At 50.1% G+C, this 22,357-nt stretch overlaps 1 protein-coding gene across 4 annotated transcripts in view; it reads left to right on the plus strand.

The window, feature by feature from the left end:
• The window catches only part of PYROXD2 (pyridine nucleotide-disulphide oxidoreductase domain 2), a 31,343-nt gene that overhangs the window by 8,027 nt on the left and 959 nt on the right, over positions 1 to 22,357 (plus strand). Inside the window, exons 1-13 of one of the 4 annotated variants that reach the window (XM_058436117.1) lie at positions 3,475 to 3,743; positions 3,823 to 3,951; positions 6,706 to 6,861; positions 9,438 to 9,591; positions 11,493 to 11,554; positions 11,652 to 11,749; positions 13,855 to 13,996; positions 14,345 to 14,479; positions 15,830 to 15,902; positions 16,159 to 16,315; positions 18,403 to 18,557; positions 19,592 to 19,698; positions 21,836 to 21,956. In XM_058436117.1, coding sequence (XP_058292100.1) covers positions 3,684 to 3,743; positions 3,823 to 3,951; positions 6,706 to 6,861; positions 9,438 to 9,591; positions 11,493 to 11,554; positions 11,652 to 11,749; positions 13,855 to 13,996; positions 14,345 to 14,479; positions 15,830 to 15,902; positions 16,159 to 16,315; positions 18,403 to 18,557; positions 19,592 to 19,698; positions 21,836 to 21,956 — 1,549 coding nt within the window. In that variant the 5' untranslated portion in view covers positions 3,475 to 3,683. Of the gene's footprint in view, positions 1 to 3,474; positions 3,744 to 3,822; positions 3,952 to 6,705; positions 6,862 to 9,437; positions 9,592 to 11,492; positions 11,555 to 11,651; positions 11,750 to 13,854; positions 13,997 to 14,344; positions 14,480 to 15,829; positions 15,903 to 16,158; positions 16,316 to 18,402; positions 18,558 to 18,826; positions 19,175 to 19,591; positions 19,699 to 21,835; positions 21,957 to 22,357 lie in introns of those variants that run through there. The other 3 variants (XM_032134846.2, XM_032134853.2, XM_058436118.1) reach the window with 3 other exon arrangements.

Here is a 22,357-nt window from a genome sequence, read left to right on the forward strand (position 1 = left end):
GCTTCTACCTGCTTAGTGCCACTGTCACTCACCACTCAGAGAAAAGGGTTCTTGGTGCCATCTGCAGCTGCCACTCACATTGGTGCCATCTTTTTTTTTTTTTTTTTTTTTGAGACAGAGTCTCTCTCTGTCGCCAAGGCTGGAGTACAGTGGCGCGATCTCGGCTCACTGCAAGCTCCTCCTCCCGGGTTCACGCCATTCTCCTGCCTCAGCCTCCCGAGTAGCTGGGACTATAGGCGCCGCCTCCACGCCAGGCAAATTTTTTGTATTTTTAGTAGAGACGGGGTTTCACTGTGTTAGCCAGGATGGTCTTGATCTCCTGATCTCGTGATCCACCTGCCTCAGCCTCCCAAAGTGCTGGGATTAACAGGCGTGAGCCACCGCGCCCGGCCACATTGGTGCCATCTTTGCTCTAAATTCAAAATTTTAAGCTAGTAAGATGTCCGGCTGTTGTTCACAGCTCTTTGGCTGCTCTAACTGGTTCATGTAGAGAGTTCTTCAAGCCACTGAAACAGAGTATGTGCATCCTGGTACCAGGACTGGATGAAATCTAGCCAGGCCTGGGGGTGGGTCGCTGGTCTCCAGTCCAGAGCAGACCATAGCAGCAGGCAGTTTATAAATGCACCACTTATTCATAGTGGCAGATGTTGGGGAGCAAGGACCCTCCTTTTGGCAAACCTGATTTAAGAGACTAAGAATCACAGAATGGACATCTTCACTTGATTATTCTCTTTATTTAAAAAATGTTACTCATTTGAAATGGTATTTGTCGTAGTGTTCCTTGAACTAGAAGCTCCCAAGTGAATTGAGTAGATGCTTTAACCTCTGCCTTGGGCTGCATTACTAGGAGTACGGAGCTCAGAGCAGGGAGAAAGCAGTCCTGCTGTGTGATGCGCAGGACTCACCTCATCTGGAGCACCTTGTTTTAACAGGACATTGACAGCCTGGAGGGCATTGACAGGAGGGCAACTAAACTCCTTCCAGGAATGTTGTCTTTCCAAAACTATAATGGAGAGCATTTATTTTACCAGCATCACATCTTGGGCTATGACCTTTAATGTTCTATCTCAACTGATCCTCACCTGTAAGTCAAGAGCCATGTTACAATCAGGGACCTAAAGTTCAGGGGTTAAATTCGCACAGCTAGAAAGTGATGGAGAATTCGAGCCAAGGCCTGACTGTCTCCTACTCATTGTTCTTGAGCTATGATGCGCTCAGGCCTCTTGGTACCGATACCACCCAGACTCACACGTCTCTAGCTCTTTGTAGTTTGCGGTGAACATGGTGATAGAGTGCCCCTGGCAGCTCCAGCGGGGTGTGCACAGAGGCTGAGACTGGAGCTGCTGGAAACTGGCCGACTGCATCTGCCTCCCTGCTCCACAGCTCACCAGCTGTGTGATTTCACCACGTGGTGCCTTCTCTTCCTCATCTGTAAGATGGGAATAGTAACAGCACCTGCCTTCTAAGGCCACATCAGCACAGTGCCTGGTGCACAGAGGGCTCAGTACTTGTCACTATTATTAGTACCCCCATTTGGCACTTGAGAAAACAGGCTCCAGAAAGACCCATGGCCGGAGACTACTCACCCACCCTGCCACTTATAAGGCTGTATCCAATTAGACTGAGTCCTCAACTGAAGTGAGAGGCTTGGCTTTGGCACCACTGCCCCTCCTCCCCTCCTTGAACCAAAGCACCTTCCACTGACCCGCTGTGGTCCCCACCAGGGCCTGCCTCCCCTTCCTGGGTGTTAGTTTCCACAGCTGTCAATGCGAGCACTGACTTGGATCACCTCCCGGTTCCATCCACCTAGTAAATGAGTTTGCTTTTGCAGCGGCCCCATGCTGGATGATGGAATCCAGGCTGGAAGAGCAGAGCCTTTGCACTAGCGGAGAAGGGGGTGTGGAGGGGGGCTTTTCATCCCCTTCAGCCATAAGCCACCTTCCCCACCTCCCCCTGGGCCAGCCTTGACCTCATTGCCAGAGGCAATCCCATTGCCCTTCCCCTCCCTCACTGACCTTCTGGGTCTCACTCACCCTTATTCATTTTGCTCTTGCTTTTCTCCTGGAAATCTCTCTAAGGTAGGGCTCTAATTTTCAGGGCCACAAAGTATGACCTGGGAAACTGATGGGGAAACCCCTAAGGAAGAACCCAGCGGTTCTTGCTCACAAGTCTGATTCTGTGGCAGTGGTGGGGCCAAGAAACGGTCGTTTTTATGGCATTCTCAGGTCATTCTGAAAGAGGAGGCCCCCAGAACATAACTTCGAGAAGCACACCCTTTAAATCTCTTGTATCTCTGGTCCTTTAGACACACACCCTTCACACACATACACCCTTCACACATAGACACCCTTTCCAACAATTTCCACCCAGGATGACTGTGCATGCTGAGAACTCTCATGGGGTAAATAAAAGAAGGGTTTGCTTTCATTTTTTTTTGTTTGTTTGTTTTTTAAGAAAAAAGCTTCATAATCCGAACACATATATCTTGTGGATATAATCTGATGGTTATTTAACATTCCCCTTCTCGTTCAGACTCCACATAATTAAAACCATTGTTAAAAGAAAAACCTTCACTAAATTAAATTTAACAGAGTTTAATTGAGCAAAGAATGATTCATAAATGGATCAGGCTCCCGAGCTGGAGTATGCTCACAGTCTCCAGCACAGCTCCATGGTGGAAGAAGACTTATAGACAGAAAGTGAAAAGTGATGTACAGAATATGGAACTGAGGTACAGAAACAGCTGGATTGGTTACAGTTTAGTGTTTGCCTTATTTGAACACGTTTTAAGCAGTTGATCACCTTTGATTGGCCAAAACTCGGCGATTGACACAGGAGTAGGTTACAGTCTGTTCACGCCTCCTTCTAGGTTATAGTTCACTATGAACAGAGAAACCTTTAGGTTGAGCTTAAAGTATTTAAGGAGGCAGCTTTAAGCTAAATTTGATTTAACACCATTAAGAATGACGGAGCCTCCATTTAGAAGAGAAAGTCCTGGAATCAAATGAAAAGTGATTCATAGTCAATTAGTTATACTTGAAATAACTTTAGGATTCCTCTGGGGTCCCTGATTTGGAGGGTTTATTCGTTCATTCAGTCCATGTTTCTGAGCACCTGCTGTGTGCCAGGCACCGAGAGAAGCCCTTGGGTGTACAGCAGTGAACTAGGAAGGCAAGGACCCTGCTCTTAGGCAGAGAACTTCAGGCAGAGTGCCAAGAAGAAAAGAAAAGAAGGCAGCGTTAGAGAAAGAGAGTGGAGATTCCAGCCTAGATGGTGACCAGGAAGGACATCTTCCTCAAGGAGGTGACATTTGAGCAGTTATTCAAATACCAAGAGGTCACCAGCAGCAGCCATGTAGACATCTGAGCAGTCTCCAGTCAGAGGCAAGAGAAGGACCCACCCAGGCAGGCGTGAGCAGAGGGCAGGTCAGTGTGGACAGAGCAGACAGGCAGAGAGCAGCAGATTGGGGCGGGAGGGGCAGGACTGCATTTTATCCAAGTGCAGCGAGAAGCCAGTGAGGTGTGTGATCAGGAAGTTCACTGCTAGGATTTGTGACTTTACAAAGGTCAGCCCACCTGCTGGCTGGTGAGGACTCGGCGAAAACAGGAGGGGTCGCATGTGGACCACGAGGCCGCCGCTGCTGCGGTTCCCAAAATGGCGGCTTGGAGAGAAGCGCACGGAATATGGAGGCAGCGGATGGGATGTCAAGGATGACAAGGAGAGAAACTAAGGATGCCTCCCGGGTATGAGTGAGTTCACTACATTAAGAAGAACGAAGCTGGAAGTTTCTCTAGCTTAGAATAAAGAACGTCTCCATCTTAGGGACAGGAGGGGCCCCATCCGTCTCCTGGCCCTGGCCCCCGCCAGCGTCGGAAATCTCCTCCACAGAGTGTCCGGAGCTGCGGCGAGCCTGCCCGCCTGGAGCATCTCCAGTGTGGAGCAACTCCAGCGGTAATTGTTGTAAAAGCCTGTTTTTGGTTTCCTCGTGCTTTTCTAAAACGTCTACTGTCAGATCTCATTTCTCTCCTCTGGGGCCATACCTTGTCTGCAACGTAGCATTCATTTATTCAGAGTCGACGGAATGCTTATTAACTACACTGTGTCTGCATGCGGGGGGTACAGCGGTGAACAAAACAGACAATGCCCCTGACTTCACAGGGCTCACATTCTACTTGGGGAGACAATGAAAACACTAAATATGTGATTAGCCATGTGGTGACAAGTGCTTTGGAGAAAAATATTGCAGGGTGAGGGAGCAGGGAATGCAGGGGAGGCCTGGCTGATAAGGTGGTATTCCAGCTAAGACCTCGAGTCGTGAGGTTGCAGGCCGCGGATCTGGAGAAGGAAGCCTCTCGACAGCAGAAACTGGAGGCAGCACAGGCCCCTTCTGTTTTATCTGTGCCTGCTTTGAAGAAGTAGATGTGCTGTTGGAAAGTTCTGTGTGCTAATCAAATATTTGTAAATCAAATCATATTTTAAATGCATCAAAGGAACTTCCATTTAAAGTGACCCTGGAGTAAATGAGTCTGCAAAGTAAATAAAATGTTCTGATGTGAATAATTTATCTACCTTGTAAGTATAGATTTTCACATAAACATTGCTTGATTGTGTCTTTCTAAATTTAATTATTTATTTCTGAAGTGGGGCAGTTACAGACCGGTGCTGAGAGCTGGGGCTTTGCAGTTACAGAGCTGTGGTTTTGAAACCCAGACCTACCTCCTAAAGTGACCTAGAACAAATTATTTAACTGCTTTGAGCCTCTCATGTTGCTTTTGTACAATGAGGATAATAAGACAGCCACGTGCCACCATGTTGGTCAACGGTAGACTATATACAATGGTGGTCCCATAAGCTTACAATGGAGCTGAAAAAATTCCCGTCCCCTAGTGATGTCATAGTTGCAGTGCAACATATTATTCATGTGTTTGTGGCGATAAAGCCTACTGTGTGGCCAGTTGTCAAAAAGTCTAGTACATATAATTATATACAGTAGATAATACTTGATAGTAAATGACTTTGTCACTGGCTAATGTGTTTATTATACTATTATTATTATTTTGGAGTGTATTCCTTTTCCTTATTTAAAAAATTCACGGTCAAACAGCCTCAGGCAGGTCTGTCAGGAGGTATCCAGCAGAAGGCATTGCTCTCTAGGAGATGACAGTGCCACGTGTTACTGTCCCTGAAGACTCTGCAGTGGGGCAGGATGTGGAGGTAGAAGGCAGTGACATTGATGATCCTGACCCTGTGTAGGCCTAGGCTGATGTGTGTGTTTGCGTTTTACTTTTTAGCAAAAAAATTTAAAAAGTAAAAAAATAAAAATAAAAATTTTAAAAACAGAAAAAAGCTTATGGAATGAGGATATAAAGAAAATATTTTATATAGCTGTACAATGTTTGTGTTTTAAGCCAAGTGTCTTTTTAAAAGAATCAAAAAGGTTTTAAAAATTAAAATGTTTATAAAGTTTAAAAGTTTACAGTAAGCTAACTTACTGAAGAAATTTTTAAATAAATGTAGTGTAGCCTACTTGTACTGTATTTATAAAGTGTGCAGTAGTGTACAGCAATGTGCTCACCACTCACTAGCCAGAGCAACTTCCGGTCCTGCAGGCTCCATTCATCGTGAGGGCTCTATACAGTATCATTTTTCTTACCTTTTAGGCCATATTCGTAATGTACCTTATCTATGTTTGGGGTTTTTTTTTTTTTTTTTTTGAGACAGAGTCTCACTTTGTCACCCAGGCTGGAGTGCAGTGGTGCAATCTCGCCACACTGCAACCTCCGCCTTCCAGGTTCGAGCGATTCTTCTGCCTCAGCCTTCCGAGTAGTTAGGACTACAGGTGCGTGCCACCACACCCGGCTAATTTTTGTATTCTTAGTAGAGATGGGGTTTCACCATATTGGCCAGGCTGGTCTCGAACTCCTGTCCTCAGCTGATCTGCCCGCCTTGGACTCCCAAAGTGCTGGGATTACAGGCATGAGCCACTGTGCCCAGCCTAGATATGTTTAGATACCCAAATACCATTGTATTACAGTTGCCTCCAGTATTCAGTGCAGTAACATTCTGTGCAGGTTTGCAGCAATAGGCTACACCACACAGCCTATGTGTGGTAGGCTATCAGATCTAGGTTTGTGTAGGTACACTCTGTGATGCTCAAACTATGATGAAATTGTCTAACAATGCATTTCTCAGAACATATCCCCATCGTTAAGTGATGCAAGACTGTACTTACAAAGTTGTTGTGAGGTAACCATTGTAAACCCTAGTACAGTCCCTGGCATGGAATGAGTGTGCCATGGTGTGATGTGGCATGACATGGCGTGGCGTAGTGTGGTGTGATATGGCATGGTATAGTATCGTATGGTGTGGTAGGGTGTGGTATGGCATGGTGTGTGAGGTGTGATGTGATATAGTGTGGTATGGTATGATGTGGCATGGCATGGCGTGTATGGCATGGTATGTGTGGTATGTATGGTATGGTATAGAATGGTATAGTGTACCGTGATGTGATACAGTATTGTCTACCATAGGGTACTTGGGCAAGAGCGCTTTTTATGAACTTATATTTAAAAAAGATACCAGGACCATACACTTGGGAATCTACACACAGGTACCTAAATGGTCACACAAACACAATCGGACAAAGATGATGGGCAGAGACCACAGAGCCATTAATATGTGGCCCGTGCTGTTTGTGTTTTGCAGAAACATGGGCTGAGGCTTCATCTTCGAAACCCCCACTCCTTCACCCCCATGCTGGAAGAGGGTGTAGGCAGCAAGGTGCCCAGGTCCCTTCTGCTGGGCACAGACATGGCAGAAAACCAGAAGCAGATCGCCCAGTTCTCCCGGAAGGATGCCCAGGTAGGGAAGGCGACCAGTGACTGAGCTCCTGCTTCCTCAGCAGCCTGGAGATGGGCCTGGTTGGATTGTCCTAGAACAATTGTCCAAAGGCCAGGGGCACTGGGCCAGGCCACCCCACGTTCTTAGGAGGGCTCCAGTTGGTGGCAGCTCTTGATCTCAGGCACTGCGAAGAGAAGCGGATGGAGGATGCTGATTAAGACCGGTGGACTGGGAGGTCTGCTCACCTGCGTGTGTTCAGTATGGGGCCACTGTCAGAGGGGCTGTGCATGCTGAGTTCAAGAACAAATGCACTGGCGTGTTCTTACACCGGCATGTGCTTCATGCCCCTCCAGACAGAGTTTCAAGTGTTTGTCCACATCAAAGCACATGAAAGCCAAAAAGGAGGATGAGGGAAGATCAGAGAAAAGGATAAAATAAACTGAATCAGGAACTTAGGACAAGAGAGTTCTAAATATTCATTCAATGTGGCATCTCAAGGCTCCCTCCTGGCCGCCCAAGGCAACAAAGTGTCCATGATGGTGTGCAGGTCTGGTGACAGGATGAACACATGTCAGATGGAGAATGCACTTTTTTTCCCTTGGAACTACATTCTAGGAACTTGCTGGGTGGCCTTGTCTAGATGAGCCACTGAGTTCCGTAAGGGCCCTGCCACAGTTGGTTCTGTGGATATAGAAAGATTATTTGAATGGCCATTTTGTACCAAGCCTGGATACAAGCTGAGGTGTAGCATTAAATCACATCTCAGTGGAGACATTTTTATAAGAAGAACCTAGGTTAATAGAACCCTCGTACATTGCTTTTGTTGTGTTAATCTATTGCTGGGTAAAACTTAGAGAACCACAGACACACAGCCTACATGTCTCTTCCACCAGCAGTTTTCAAACCTGGCTGATGATCAGAATCACCTGAGGAGCTTAGCCTTTTATTTTGTTGTTTTATTTTATTTGTTTTTGAGACAGGGTCTCACTCTGTTACCCAGGCTGGAGTGCAGCGGTGCAATCTTGGCTCACTGTAACCTCTACCTCCTGGGTTCAAGCAATCCTCCTGCCTCAGCCAGCTGAGTAGCTGGGATTACAGGCATTCACCACCATGCCTGGCTAAGTTATTTTTAATTTTTTCGTAGAGACAAAAGTCTCACTACGTTGCCCAGGCTGGTCTGGAACTCTTGAGCTCAAGCAATCCTCCCACCTCCGCCTCCCAAAGTGCTAGGATTACAGGCATGAACCACCACACCTGGCCTGAGGAGCTTAGCTTTTTTAAAAGTGCTTTTTTGGTGGTTCTTTTGTGCAGCAGATTGGAGACCACCACCTGCATCCTCTCGTCCAAATCCTGCCCATCTCAGATGCACTTGAGGGGACTTGGCACAAGGCCAGGTCCCCGGGCCTGCAGGACACTAGCTGTGGCCCTACACGCTAGTGGCCACACACGCTGGAGGCAAGTGCCCATTTCCCATTGTGGAAATTAAGGAGCTTGATTTCTGGTTTTGTCTTTCCATGCTGTCATATTAAAGGCCTGCTTAGAGAAAGCTGTTTAACTTCATTTTTACTAAGACTTCTCAAATGTATTTTAATATGGAACTTTACATAACGCTCGTTAAAATGCCATGGGTATATCCATTGGTAGAGATGGACCAAAATTCAAAGTGCAGGGCTAAGAAGAGTCAGGTAGGGCTTCCAGTAGCACAGGCTTCTATCACTGCTCCTGTGCCCACCAGGGAAGGGAGGGTGGGTGTCAGAAACCAGGCTTTCGAAAGTGGATTCTGACGTGGGAGCTTGTGGGGTGAGAGGAGGCAGGCTTCTGTGACTGCAGGTGATGAGATGGCATGGGAGACGACCTACAAACTGGAAAATAATACAAGCAAAGAGGTCTAACTTCTACCAGTAACATAGGAAAGGACGGAAGGACAGGCCGGTGCGGCTGCTCACGCCTATAATCCCAGCACTTTGAGAGGCTGAGGCAGGCAGATCACTTGAGGTCAGAAGTTCGTGACCAGCCTGGCCAACATGGTGAAACTCTGTCTCTACTAAAAATACAAAAATTAGCCAGGTGTGGTGGCAGGTGCCTATAATCCCAGCTACTCAGGAGGCTGAGGCAGGAGAATCACTTGAACCTGGGAGGCAGAGCTTGCAGTGAGCCGAGATCGCGCCACTGCACTCCAGCCTGGGTCACAGAGCAAGACGCCATCTTGAAAAAAAAAAAAAAAAGAAGAAGAAAAGGACAGAAGGAAGAAACTTCTAAGTGGTTTCATAGTCTATTGCACAGACCACACCCTAGGATTCTTGCCAGTTTTCTGTGGATGACACTTCGTGTTAGCCAGCATTAGCTCCTTGTCCCTGTCACCACTCCCAGTGACTCTCTATTGCCCAGGGTCTCCTGACCACCACCACCCCACCCCATGCACTCTTCCTGGTATTGATGTTAACCCAGAGACCTGGAACTGGGGGAGCTCAACAGAGCCAAGCCGGGCCACAGCAGGGAATGAGGCCTGAGGAACCGTGAGGGGTGACAGGCCATATGGGGACAGCATGGAGGGCAGGGATGTGGACGGTGGGGCCTTATGCACAGCTCTGTTCCAGGTCTTTCCCAAATATGAGGAGTTCATGCATCGCTTGGCATTAGCCATTTACCCTTTGCTGGATGCGGCCCCTGTGGACATGGCAGCCTTCCAGCGTGGCTCCCTGCTGCAAAGGATGAGGTCGCTCTCCACCCTGAAGCCCCTGCTGAAGGCAGGTAAGTCCAAGTGCAGGCACCGGGGCATGATGAGTGACCTTCAAGGAGATAAGCCCGTTGTCTCGATGCCTAGACACAAGCCTGAACCTCCATGGCAGCCTGCCAGCTGGGATCAGTTAACATGCTGCGATCAGTTAGGGGCAGCCTGGAGCACTTTGTTGAGAGCATCTTAGGCTGATGTGCCTTTAAAATAGAGCCTGAGACCAAGGCTTATGCGTGGGTAGTTCATTTGGAAGGGTGACCCCAAGGCACAAAAATAGGAGAAAGTTGGGGTGAAAGTGGACAGAGAAAGAGTCAATACCAGAGTGTGTGATTGCACTAGCCAGCACTGTGGGTGACAAGATGCTGGACCTATGTGGGCCCTCTGGGAAGCCTTATGAAATGCATTTGAGAAACCTTCCCAGGAGATGGAAAGGGAAATATTTCTCCATTGGGTTCTATCTCCCATTGGTCAAGGGTTGCCTCACAGGGCATTGACCCCCACACTTCTGGGCTATGCATCTGTGGGTGCCAAGTAGGTTCCCATGAGTGCCCTGCTCTGGTGCCAGAGAAGCCCTAGGGAAGAAGTAGAGAGGCTCACTTTTCAGGACTGAAGTGAGATGCTGTGGAGTTGCCTGTGTGAAGCTGATCAAAGCCTGCATGGAGCTCAGCATCATGGCCGAGGCTATGAATAAGATATAGGGGCCAAGAGATTTGAAGAGCTGCCCCCATACAGGAAGAATGCTAGATATGGGCTTAGCAAGGAGAAGTTCTGTGATCAATTAGTAATGTCTGCCATGAGTATGAGAATGGAAGGCTCATCAAGTGTGCTATTATTTTCTACCCTCCTTGGGGGTATACAGACCAGTTTAGCCTCTATATCCTAGAAAAAAAACCATTGGTTTCCCACATGTCTTCGTGGTTCAGCTGATCCCAGCTGGCTCAGCTGATCTGGTCTGGTCTCAGGCACGTGTTTGTGTCTGCAGCAGCTCAGTGGAGGCAGCTCTGCTCCAGGTACCTCTCGTCCTCCTTGTAGAAGCACATGCTGATCTGGGTGTGGACTTTTCACATCAGTGGCACAAGCACAGAGGGCGTGACCCAACGTACAGGCCTGTTTCAGATCTGGGTTTGTGTCACATCTGCAAACATTCCACTGGCTGGCCAAATCACATGGATGAGCCCAGAGCCAAGGAGCTGGGCAGGTTAACCAAGCTGTGGTGGGTTGGGAGGCACTGCAAACTTATACATTGCAAAGAGTATGGAGCCAGTGGAATCTATTACAAATGCAAAAAGTAGACACTGCCTCTCAGATAACCAGTCCAAGGAGCTCTGTGTGAAAAACAGGCAAAAAACATTTATTGAGCAACTGCTATGTGCCAGACACTAAGCTAGGCCCAGGGGCTGTAAGGCTAGAGACCATGATTTCTACCCTGAAGGCCTTAAAGCCTAGTTTCTTTCTGAAATGGTCTGAATCAGGGTCATAGGAATGGATCAGCCATGCCAGCCACCTCCCAGGATGTGGGCCTTCCAGAGTTCAAAATAAGGGAATAAGGTACAAGTTTAAAATTTTCCAAAAATAATGCTAACTGCTTAAATGTATTAAGTACCTATGAACTTGCAAATGCTTTACCTAGCTCATTTAATCCTCACCGTAGCCCTTGGGGTGTAAAATAGGATTCCCATTTTACAGGTAAAGAAGCAGGTAAAGAAGCAGGTTCAGAGATGTTAAAAATGTGTCCCAGGTGCTGCAGCTACTGAGAGGTGTGGCCAGGACTCAAGCTGAATCTGTCCCTGCATTGGCTGTGCTATACCACCTCCCGGCAGGAAGTCTCGGCCTCCTCCATTCTTTTATCCCCCAGGTCAGGTCGGAGGGTTTCCCTGTCACCTGTTTCAACTTCTGTTTTGTGGATCTTCTCTTGTAGGCCGCATCCTGGGAACCCAGCTTCCCCGATACTACGAGGTCCTCACAGCTCCCATTACCAAGGTGAGTGGTTCCCCAGCCTCAGGCCCGACCAGGCAGTGAGGGGGCCCTCCTCCCACCCAGGCCCCTAAGCCCTTCTCTCTGCTGTTGTGCTGTCCAGGTGCTGGATCAGTGGTTCGAGTCTGAGCCTCTAAAAGCCACTCTAGCCACAGATGCTGTGATTGGAGCCATGACAAGTCCCCACACTCCGGGGAGTGGGTGAGTGAGGGGGGTGAGGCGGGACACAGGAGTGGGGCATGTTCCCCAACAGGAGTGAGGACTATAGTGGCAGTGGCAGCAACAACAGCTGCCACTTAGCAGAACTCACCCAGTGAGCCAGAAACCGAGCCAGGCACATCACACACGATCCACTTAACCCTCAGAGCAACATCTGAGAACTGCGGTTCAGAGAAGGGAGTGTCTTGCCCAAAGCCATTCAACTGGTAAGTGGCAAGGCTGATTTCCAGCTCAAGGTGTCTGACTCCCCAAAATCTTCCTTCTTAGTGACTGTGCCCTACTGCTTCACTAAGAAAAGCCTCTCTCCCACCTCCCGCTTGATAGCTCAACATTTATATCTTCTTTTCTCTCCTCTTCCCTTCCCTCTTCCACTTCTCCACTCCCGCAAACACCCATTCTCCCTTCTCTCCTACCGTTCCTTCCCCTGGGCTCCGGTACACACTCACACAGACACCTCAGGATGGACAGGAAGCTGCCTTTTTCTTTGTGAGTGAGGGTTCGTGCTGACAGCCCAATCCGAGAGGTGGCAGTCAGACACAGCAAAGCCTGCAGTGTGGTCTGACTTAATGAGCCCCCGCAGGAGCAGGAATGGAGGGGTGTGTGTGTGTGTGTGTGTGTGTGTGTGTGTGTTGGGATGGAGAATGCCGCCAAGGGTTGGGCCGTTTCCAGTGCACCAGAAGATACAGCTAGAAGCTAGAAGCTGTCGACGTGGCTTTTCTCTCAAGGGATGAGCACACCCTCGGAAGTGGTTTTTCAACACATATTAAGCCGGCCCCAAATTCCCCCAGGGCCATGGAGACAGGAGCTTGGCAGCGGTTGCCACACATTGGCCAAGCTGTGATCTACCAGCCAATCTGGATCTTCCAGCTGGGGCCTCCTGCCCTTTTCTCTTCGGATCTCTGGGAGGCTTAACCAGTGCTCCGTTTGTGAAATGTGCCTTTAAGTAATCTGTTCCTTCGTTAATTCTTCCAACAAATATGGATGAGCGCTTGCCTGTGCTAGGTGCTGGGGATACGGTAGTGAGTGGAGCAGACGTCCTGATGGGCGAGAGACACAGAGCGAGTGATGATGATGAAGTGGCGTGAGTGTGATGCTAGGAGGAGCAGCAAGGACACAGCCTGTTCAGGGTCAGAGAAGCCTCCACGTGGAAGAGATGTTTGATCTGAGACCCAAAGGACAAAGAGGAGTTAATGAAACATAAGATGAGGGAGGTAGGGGCTTCAGGCCGACAGAACAGCAGGGGAAATGCTGGGGTTGAGAGAACGTGTGATCCACCCAGGGAATCAAGAGGGTCTGTTAGGAGGATGGGGTATGGAGAGGGGAACAGGATGAGGGATGAGGCTGGAGCACCTGCTAGGAGACTGGCCATTACCCTAAGAGTAGCGCCAAGCCGGGGAGGCTTGGAATTGGTGATAAGTGAGTGGCAGGAGCAGAGCTGGGCTTTAAGATAGGGCTCCAGGATATATGTGGACAAGACCTGCAGGAGGGAAAGAGTGGGAGAGGGGGTCCAATGAGGGGCACTACTGCAGCAGCATAAGGAAGAGAAGAGAGGCTGAGAGGTGGGGTGACCCTTGAAAGCCCTTTGGAGGCTGAGTTGGTGTTGCTTTGTGGACGTAGATGGGGAAGGATGGTAGAGGTCAAGGCTGACACCTGGGTTTCTGTTGGAAACAGATCCTTCCGTTGAAAGGTGCCATTCACTGGGATGGGAAAGATTGAAGGAGAAGCAGCTGGAGAATGGGGAAAATGTGGTGGATTTAAGATGCTGCCAAGGAAGGGTCCAAATGGAGATATCTGTGGGTAGCTGGACACAGGAGCTGGAGCTCAGGAGAGTGCTGGAGCTGCAGGTTTGGGCATCGTTGCCTTCTTTTCGGTAATAAAGCTATGCACATAGACACACTTGCTGGGGAGAGGGTGTAGAGAAGGCAAAGGGCTCTTACAAGAACTTGAGCTCATTAAAGCCTACTGGGAAAGGGCTGGATGGTGGCAGGGCGGGGCTGAAGATCAAGATGGAAAGGAATAGTTGCACCTAGAACTCTGGGGAGATGAGACCCCACCTCCAGGATCTGAGTCAGATGGTCTGTCAACAGGTATGTGCTGCTGCACCATGTGATGGGGAGCCTGGAGGGGATGCAGGGGGCCTGGGCCTACGTCCAGGGGGGCATGGGTGCCCTCTCTGATGCCATCGCAAGCTCAGCCACCACACATGGAGCAAGCATCTTCACTGAAAAGGTGAACGGCCCCTCTACCCCACCCCAGTTATTGGCAAGGATCCCAGGACAGAACAAAGTCTCAGATTTGGAAGATCGCTTGTTTTACCGATGAACAGAGGGGCAGTGGGGAGGTGGGTTGCAGAATCAAGGTCATGCAGTCTGTTAGTGGCTAACCACCCCCTTGAAATTCCCTGGTCACTGAACTGAGGCTGAATGTTTCATGGAGAAGCTGCAGAACTTGGTGGGATGGGTTTGGGATGAAGAAGCTGTGAATGCCTAGGAGCAGCACAGACCATGGAAATCCCGGAAGATCTAACCTGGATTTCCTTTCCTGGGGTTTCCGGGGCCTTGTTCTGGTGGGCTGTAGACAGTGGCAAAGGTGCAGGTGAACAGTGAAGGCTGTGTTCAAGGAGTTGTGCTGGAAGATGGCACAGAGGTGAGAAGCAAAATGGTGCTGTCCAACACATCACCGCAGATCACCTTCCTGAAGCTGACGCCACAGGTGAGGCTGTGGGCAGGAGGGTGGAGCTTAGATGTCTGCCAAAACGGGTTAGAAACCGTGGGGATTGAGGGAGCCAGGATTGCATCAGGGTGTGAGATGCAAAAGCCAAGTCTCTGCATTTGGGAAACAGGCGGGTAAGGGCAGGTAGTAAACGGGGAAGAAGCCTCATAGGTGAGGAGAAGGGGCCAGAGAGGTGAAGTGACCAAGATTCTGGCCATTGGCAGAGCCAGAGCTAGAACCCAGGTCTGACTTTCAATCTAGAGTTATTTCCACAACTTTCCTACTTTCCTGATTTCTCCCCTTTCACCAGCTGTAATTCCATTCTCTGTGTCAATCATTTGTTGTATTATCCATGATTATTAATTAATCAATTAACAAAGAGCCACAGAACTTCTGGGCATACAATAAGAAATACTGGCACCAAGAACTGGAGACTTCAGTTGATCTTGGTGGATTTCAGCTGCTCAAGGCTTGTTCATGCATCTGCAGTCAGCTGTGGGTCAGCTTGCTGGCTCTGCTGATCTTGGTGGGACTCCTTCATATGCCTGGGAACTGGCTGGTGGTGGCTGGTCCAGGACCGTTTCTTCTGGGATGACCGGGTGGGGGACTCGGCTATGCTCCATGTGTCTGTGCTCCTCCAGCACAGTAGTCCAGGCATGTTCTCAGGGTCTGGCAAAGGGCAAAAGCAGGCAAGCTCAAGCATGCATGCAAGCATCACATGGTTTGATCTCTTTGCATCCTGTTTTCTAGCATTGGCCAGACCAAGTCTCATGGCCAAGCCTAGAGTCAGAGTGTGAGGGCACTGCAAGGTTACACAGAAGTGGGTGTGCAAACAGGGAGGGGTGAGCTTTGGGGGCAGTTTTTGCAATTGACTTACCGTGTGCCCAAAATATATGATAACACGTATATGCGCATGAAGCTCCCAGCTATTCTTGGGGGCAATTCCTAGAGGCAAAGCACTACCTTTGCTGAGTGATTCCATTACTAAAATTCAACAAACATCAGTAAAAAGAAACTTGTTAAGGCAATTCTGAGATCATCGAGGCTTCCAAGAGCTTACAGACCAGTAGTGAAAAGAGGCCTGCAAACCACTGACACCTTTGCAAGCAGGGAAAGGTGTGGACTATTTCACAGTCAGAACTGCTGGCCAAGTGCGGAGGAGGAAGTGGTTAGAGCTGAGTGGGAGGGGATCTAGGAAGGCTTCACAGGGGAGGTGGTTTTGGCTGAGCTTTGAAGGATGAAGAGGATTTCCGGAGGGAGCGACTGAGGGATCTTCCTGAGCAAAGAAAGAAGGCAGCTTCCTTGGGGCCTTGGACATCTGAGGCCTTTCATGGAGCCTTCTCCTTCCAGGAGTGGCTTCCTGAGGAGTTCCTGGAGAGAATCTCTCAGCTGGACACCCGGTCGCCTGTCACCAAGATCAATGGTAAGAGGCACCCCACATCGCAGCACTGTCTCCTTTGACCCATCTGAGTGAGAAACCTCCAGGGCTGGGGGCAGCTGAACTCTGTCATCATCTCCATTCCCTGACCTCCAGCCCGTGTTCCCCTGCAGCCTGGTCAGAAGGTGAAACACTTGCTCATACTTTCCTACTCCCATCCACCAGTGAGGGTAGCAGGGTGCTGGCTGTAGAGGGAGGACCTTGGGGGGCTAAGACCTGACCCTCCTCTTTGGTCCCTCAGTGGCCGTAGACAGGCTGCCCAGCTTCCTGGCAGCCCCCAATGCTCCCAGGGGCCAGCCGCTGCCCCATCACCAGTGCTCCATCCACCTGAACTGTGAAGACACCCTCCTCCTTCATCAGGCCTTTGAAGATGCTGTGGACGGCCTGCCTTCCCACAGGTAGGGGCCCTGGACTTTGTGTCCCCTGATGTTCTTCCACATGGGCCTGGGAGGCGGGGCTGTCCATGCCACGCACAGCAGGGATCAGGCCTGGCGTTCAACCTTCACAGTGACTTAGGATCTGCCAAAATCCATACTTCTAAGGACAGGAAGTGCATCCCAGGTGAAAAATCCGAGAACGAGGGCAGTAAGGGGTGAAGAGCAGCTAAGGTTAGCAGAAGCGGTAGAGGGGCAGAGCGCTGCCCGGGAAGGTGCTGGGGCTGGGGAAGAAGAGGAGAAAATGTGTTCTGGGAGAGCAAAGGAGGTTCTCTCATTCAGAGCCCGTCAGAGGGCATGCACTCACCCAGTCCCCTGTTCCGTAGCCTTTCTTTTTCTGATAATCTGCCTTCTTGCAAAACTTCTAAAAGCATTTCCCACCTCCCACTGCAGCTGTATTTCCATTCTTCCAGAACAGGCAGGGGCGCTATAGGAGCAAGCGCCTTTCCATCCTGTCCACTGTCCAGCACACACTGTTGAAAACCTACCCAGTGCTGGGCTCTGTACTAGGTACGGGCTGGGAGAATTAGTGGGGCAGGGGCATGAAACTGACACAAAGCTTATGATACGACAGGTACCTAAATATTTATAGCATGTGGTAAAGAAGATGTGCACCTGGAGAGAAGGGTATAGGGCAAAGTTCATCCATTTATAAATATTCTGGGGTCTCTATTCTATGCCAGGCTTGGTTCAGTGACTGGGCACATATCAGCAAGCAAAGCCAAGAAAGTCTCAGGTCGTTGACTCTCTATCCATGAGAGGAAGACAATCAACAAGTAAGCACTGATGACGAGCACTGCAGAGAAAAATAGGCAGGGAAGGGGAGGAAAGGCTTCTCTAATAACGTGGCAGTTGAGCAGAGACCAGAAGGAAGTGAGAATACAGATCTTATGGGTATCTGGGGAAAAAAAGTCCAGACAGAGGGAAGGTCAGGTGCAAAGGCCCTGGGGCAGGAGTGTGCTGCTGTGTAGGAGGCACAGGGACGAGGCCAGAGTGGCTGGAGAGAGAGCACCTGGGAATGAAGGGTCTCAGATGGTGCTGGGTCTTGTCAACTGCCCTGGCTCTTACTCCAGGAAAGTTTGTGCAGAGCCTGCCTTATACTTTAAAAAGACCAACCTGGACACTGTTTGCAGAAAAAGTTAAGGCATCTGTTGCAATGGGTTACTGTTGCAGAATCCAAGGGAGAGAGGACAGTGGCTTGGACAAGGGTGGGGGCAGGGGAAGTGATGAGAAGTGATGGAAGACTGAGTATATTTTGAAGGTGAAGCCAACAGGACTTGCTGTTGGACAGGGAGTAGGACGTGGGTCAAAAAAAGGAGCGACTGTGAAATGATGCCTCCATTTACTGAAAAGAGGAAGAGGCGGTGGGGGTGGAGCAGATTTTAGAGGCTAATCAGGCATTGGGGTTTGAACAGGGGACGTTTGAGATCCCTGGTGGACATCCGAGTTCAGCGAGAACATTGCAGCTGAGGGACACAGGGAGAAGGAGCATTTCCCGTGGCCTTGAAGGAGACTCATATTTGGAGATCAGAGGGAGAACATGCTCCAGGTAGAAGAGGTGTGGCAGGCAAAGGTGATGGGGTGGGAAGCAGGTCACAGCTCTGCTGGGGCTCGGGGCAGCCCTAGCAGCTCTGTCTTCCATTGTTCTGCTCTGGAAAAGGCAATCAGGCCACTAAGCCTGGCTGAAATCTGGCTGCTTGGGCACCTGCTGTCTTAGGCCTGGCCCCTTTCCGTACTCCCACTGACTGTGTGGACCTTGGAGACATTTGCGTTTGGGAGCTGTCGTTAAAGAGCACAGCGTGTGATGAAGGCAGACGAGGACAGGCCATGCATTCGGGGGTCTGCGGCCAGGCGAGCTCTTCACAGGTGCTCTGGACCACGCTAGCAGTCGCTAAGCCCGTGCAGGTGGACAACCACTGTGGCTGTACAGCGACAATCGCCCAGGATTGGTGTCATCTCAGGGCCTCCACTGTGTCCCAAGTCATCTCAGATGCGCTACCCTCCACACTCCTGCTCTTTAGACCTGCCGTCTCTACTCCCTGCCCTCACAGGCCTATGATTGAGCTCTGCATCCCTTCCTCGCTGGACCCCACGCTGGCTCCCCCCGGCTGCCACGTAGTCTCCCTCTTCACTCAGTACACGCCCTACACGCTGGCTGGAGGCAAGGCCTGGGACGAGCAGGAGAGAGACGCTTATGCAGACAGAGGTAAAGAAAGCTGCACGTTCTGCCTCCAGAGCCACAGCCGGGCATGCGACCCGACTGGGCCTGCTCCTCCTCACTGCCCCATTCGGGATTGACAACTGCAGGTGCCGTCCCAAAGGGAGGAAATAGTCGAGGGAATCTCAAGTCAACATAGTTGACTGCTGGGTTCAGGAACTGGGCTAAGAAAGCCAAGAAGACAGAGTTCCTGCCCTCCAGTTGCTCACAGTCTAGTGAGGGATGGAGGAGACTAATTAAGAAACCTGTCATTACAGCACAGCTGACTGCATGAACCAAAGGAGAAGCATGAGCCAGAGAGACAAGGAAGGCTTTCAAAGGAAGGGACGGTCAAGCTGGGTTTCCAAGGATGACTAGGAGCTGGCCAGGCAGCAAAGGGCATTCCAAGCAAGAGAAACAGCTTCAGCAGGCCGGGCATGGGGGCTCATGCCTGTAATTCCAGCACTTCGGGAGGCCGAGGCAGGTGGATCACCTGAGGTCAGGAGTTCAAGACCAGCCTGACCAACATGGTGAAACCCCGTCGCTACTAAAAACATAAAAAAATTAGCAGGGTGTGGTGGCACATGCCTGTAATCTTAACTGCTCAGGAGGCTGAGGCAGGAGAATCATTTGAACCCGGAGGCGGAGGTTGCAGTGAGCTGAGATTGCGCCACTGCACTCTAGCCTGGGTGACAGAGCGAGACTCCATCTCAAAAAAAAAAAAAAAAAACCAGCTTGAGAAAAGAGGTGAAAAAAGCTGCATATGCAAAAGGAGATGAGCAGCTTTGTGTTTAAGGTTGGGTTAGGGAAGTGGGGGAAATTGGGGACTGGACTGGCCTACCCATGCATCTTTGGGATGAATTAATCATTTGCTTGTGGACTGATTTTTGCTTTTCACCTATTGAGGTATAATTTGCATACGATAAAATAAACCCATTTCTGTGTGTAATTTAATGACTGTTAGTAAATTTCCCAAGTTGTACACCCATAGTGCCTCCTCTTCTTCCTAACACCATCTCATTTCTCTGTTTTTGGCACCCCAGTGTTCGATTGCATCGAGGCCTATGCCCCTGGCTTCAAGGACTCTGTGGTTGGCAGAGACATCCTCACACCACCAGATTTGGAGAGAATCTTCGGGCTTCCTGGAGGGGTGCGTATAAGCCTAGGGGGTCTCTCACCATAGCCTTCCCTCTGCACCCTCACTTCCTGGCTGTGACCTCTCTGCTTTATCTTGTCCCTCCATACTCAGCTTTCATCAGGAAAGGAGGACAGTGGCAGGGACCCTGGCTGAGAGAGGGCAGAGAAGCGGTCAAATCGAGGGAATGGGGAATCCCTAGTCGGGGCTCAGAAACACAGGCAGGACAGCCCCCACTGAGAAGGTCACCAGGATTGTGGCCCTCTGCCTTGACAACCATGCTGGCTCTGCCATCTGACTTTCTTCAGAGAGAGCACCCCCTTCTCAAGGCAGCAGCACATCCTCAGACTTGTCAATTTATCAAAAACTAGAGATTGGAGACAGGGAGACCAGATAGGAGGCCAGGCTCAATCGCCTCATTGCAGCTACTGAGCACTTGAAAGATCAGAGACCAGCCTAGGCAATGTAGTGAGACCCCATCTCTACAAAAACAAAAAACCCAAAAAATCGCCAGGTGTGGTGGTGCATACCTGTGGTCCCAGCTACCCAGGAAGCTGAAACAGGATGATCACTTGAGCCCAGGAGTTCGAGACTGCAGTGAGCTGTGATGCATCATTACACTTCAGCCTGGAAAACAGAATGAGACCCTATCTCTAAAAAGAAAATTAAAAAAAGAAAGCAACAGAAAGATCTGAGGCCAAAGTGAGATGTGCTGGAAGTGTAGAATGCACACAGTATAGAAAAAAATGTAAAATATCTCATCAATAAGTTACATATTGATTACATGTTGAAATTATAATATTTTGGATATATTGAGCTACATAAAATGTATTATTGACATTAGTTTCATCAGCTTGCCCTTCCTTCCTTCCTTCCTTCCTTCCTCCCTTCCTTGTTTCCTCCCTCCCTCCCTCCCTCCCTCTCTTCCTTCTAGAGATAAGGTCTTGTTCTATCACCCAGGCTGGAGTGCAGTAGTGCAATCACGGCTCACTGTAGCCTCAACCTCTGGGGCTGAAGCCATCCATCCTCCCACCTCAGCCTCCTGAGTAGCTGGGCCCACAGGCATGCACCGCCACACCTGGCAAATTTTTTTTTTTTTTTTTTTTTGTAGAGATGAGTCTCGCTGTGTTGTCTAGGCTGGTCTCAAACTCTGGGGCTCAAGTGATCCTCCCACCTTGGCCTCCCAAAGTGCTGGGATTGCAGGCATGGGCCACCACAACCGGCTCTGCTTCTACTTTTTAAATGTAGCTACTAATAAATCAAAAACTACATATGTAGCTCCCATTACATGTTCACTGAACAGCACTGGTCCAGGTATAAAGGAAAGAAGGCCAGGCAGCAGGAAGAAAGGGAATGGCTGGGTACAGCAGGCATGGGGCGGGCAGACTTGAGAAGCCTTGGTGACAGTGTGCACATGGGGGTCAGGGTGGAGGTGATGTGAAGGGTAGGCACAGAGGCCAGGGGGAGGAAGGTGGTGTCATTCACTTATGCAGGAGGATGGGGAGGAGCAGACTCGAGGGAAGAGGATGGCCTCAGTTTGGGGCAAGGTGAGGAGGGCAGTGGGGGGACACTCCTGTGGTGACGCCCAACAGACGTCAGGCTTCTTGTCCAGACCTGCCCCCTGAGTCTGACCTTCACTTGTCCCATGCTGCCTCCCTTCTCAGCCTGGGGCTGGTCTCACCCAAGCCAGAGGGGCAGAACCGTGCTCGGGCTCCGGTGCCCCTTGTCTGCCATTCACAGTGATCCTGCTGGAGCTTGAACGCCAGGGTCCGGGCTCAGGTGGATGCCTTGGCCAGAGAAGGGAGTTCTCGCAGAGACGCATGCCAGCAGCCACAATAAGTCAGACAATTCTGTTTTTCCAACAGAGTGAGAGGGATGCAGAGTAGACAACAAAACCCTCTTTTCTTTCCCATTCAGTTCGTGTTCCCCACCCTGCTTTCTTCCTCAAAAAGCCTCTGGAAAACTTCACTCCCAGCCCCAGAGCATGTGCCCATTCCGTCTCATCTCCTTCCCTTTCTGCATTTTAAAACCCAAGAAAATATCCCGGAAGGAGAAGAACGTTTGCTGGAGAACAGGGGAGGGGAAGAAACCCCGCCAGGGCAGGAAAGGCTGTAACGCTCCTGTGCTAATGACTGTGGCCTTGCCTCCGCAGAACATATTCCACTGTGCCATGTCCCTGGACCAGCTCTACTTCGCCCGCCCCGTGCCCCTGCATTCTGGCTACCGCTGCCCTCTCCAGGGCCTGTATCTCTGTGGAAGTGGGGCTCATCCTGGTGAGTGACCTGGAGTCCCACTACCCTGTGGGGACTGGGAGGGCTCACTGGAGGCCAGAGACTTGGAGAAGGAGGAAGTTAAGCAATGAAGGTGGCAGAGAGGGAGGGGAGCAGGGAACTCCCAACATAAGAAGCTGCCCTGTGTTCAGAATTCTCCATGCACAGGTGAGCACCCAGCCGCTGCCTCCACCAGGCTGACCACAGCCCACAGTTGAGCTCACACTTCAGGAGGCCTGGGGATGCATCCTGGTGGAGGCATCTCACGACATTCCAACGTGGGGTTGTGAGAGACCCATGTCCCTAAATTCCCCATCCATATATATATTTAGACAGGGCTTCACGCTATAGCCTAGGCTGGAGGTGCAGTGGTATGATCACAGCTCACTACAGCTTCAACCTCC

Source organism: Hylobates moloch, unplaced genomic scaffold (genome assembly GCF_009828535.3).
Source record: "Hylobates moloch isolate HMO894 unplaced genomic scaffold, HMol_V3 SCAFFOLD_3, whole genome shotgun sequence".
NCBI classification, from domain to species: domain Eukaryota; kingdom Metazoa; phylum Chordata; class Mammalia; order Primates; family Hylobatidae; genus Hylobates; species Hylobates moloch.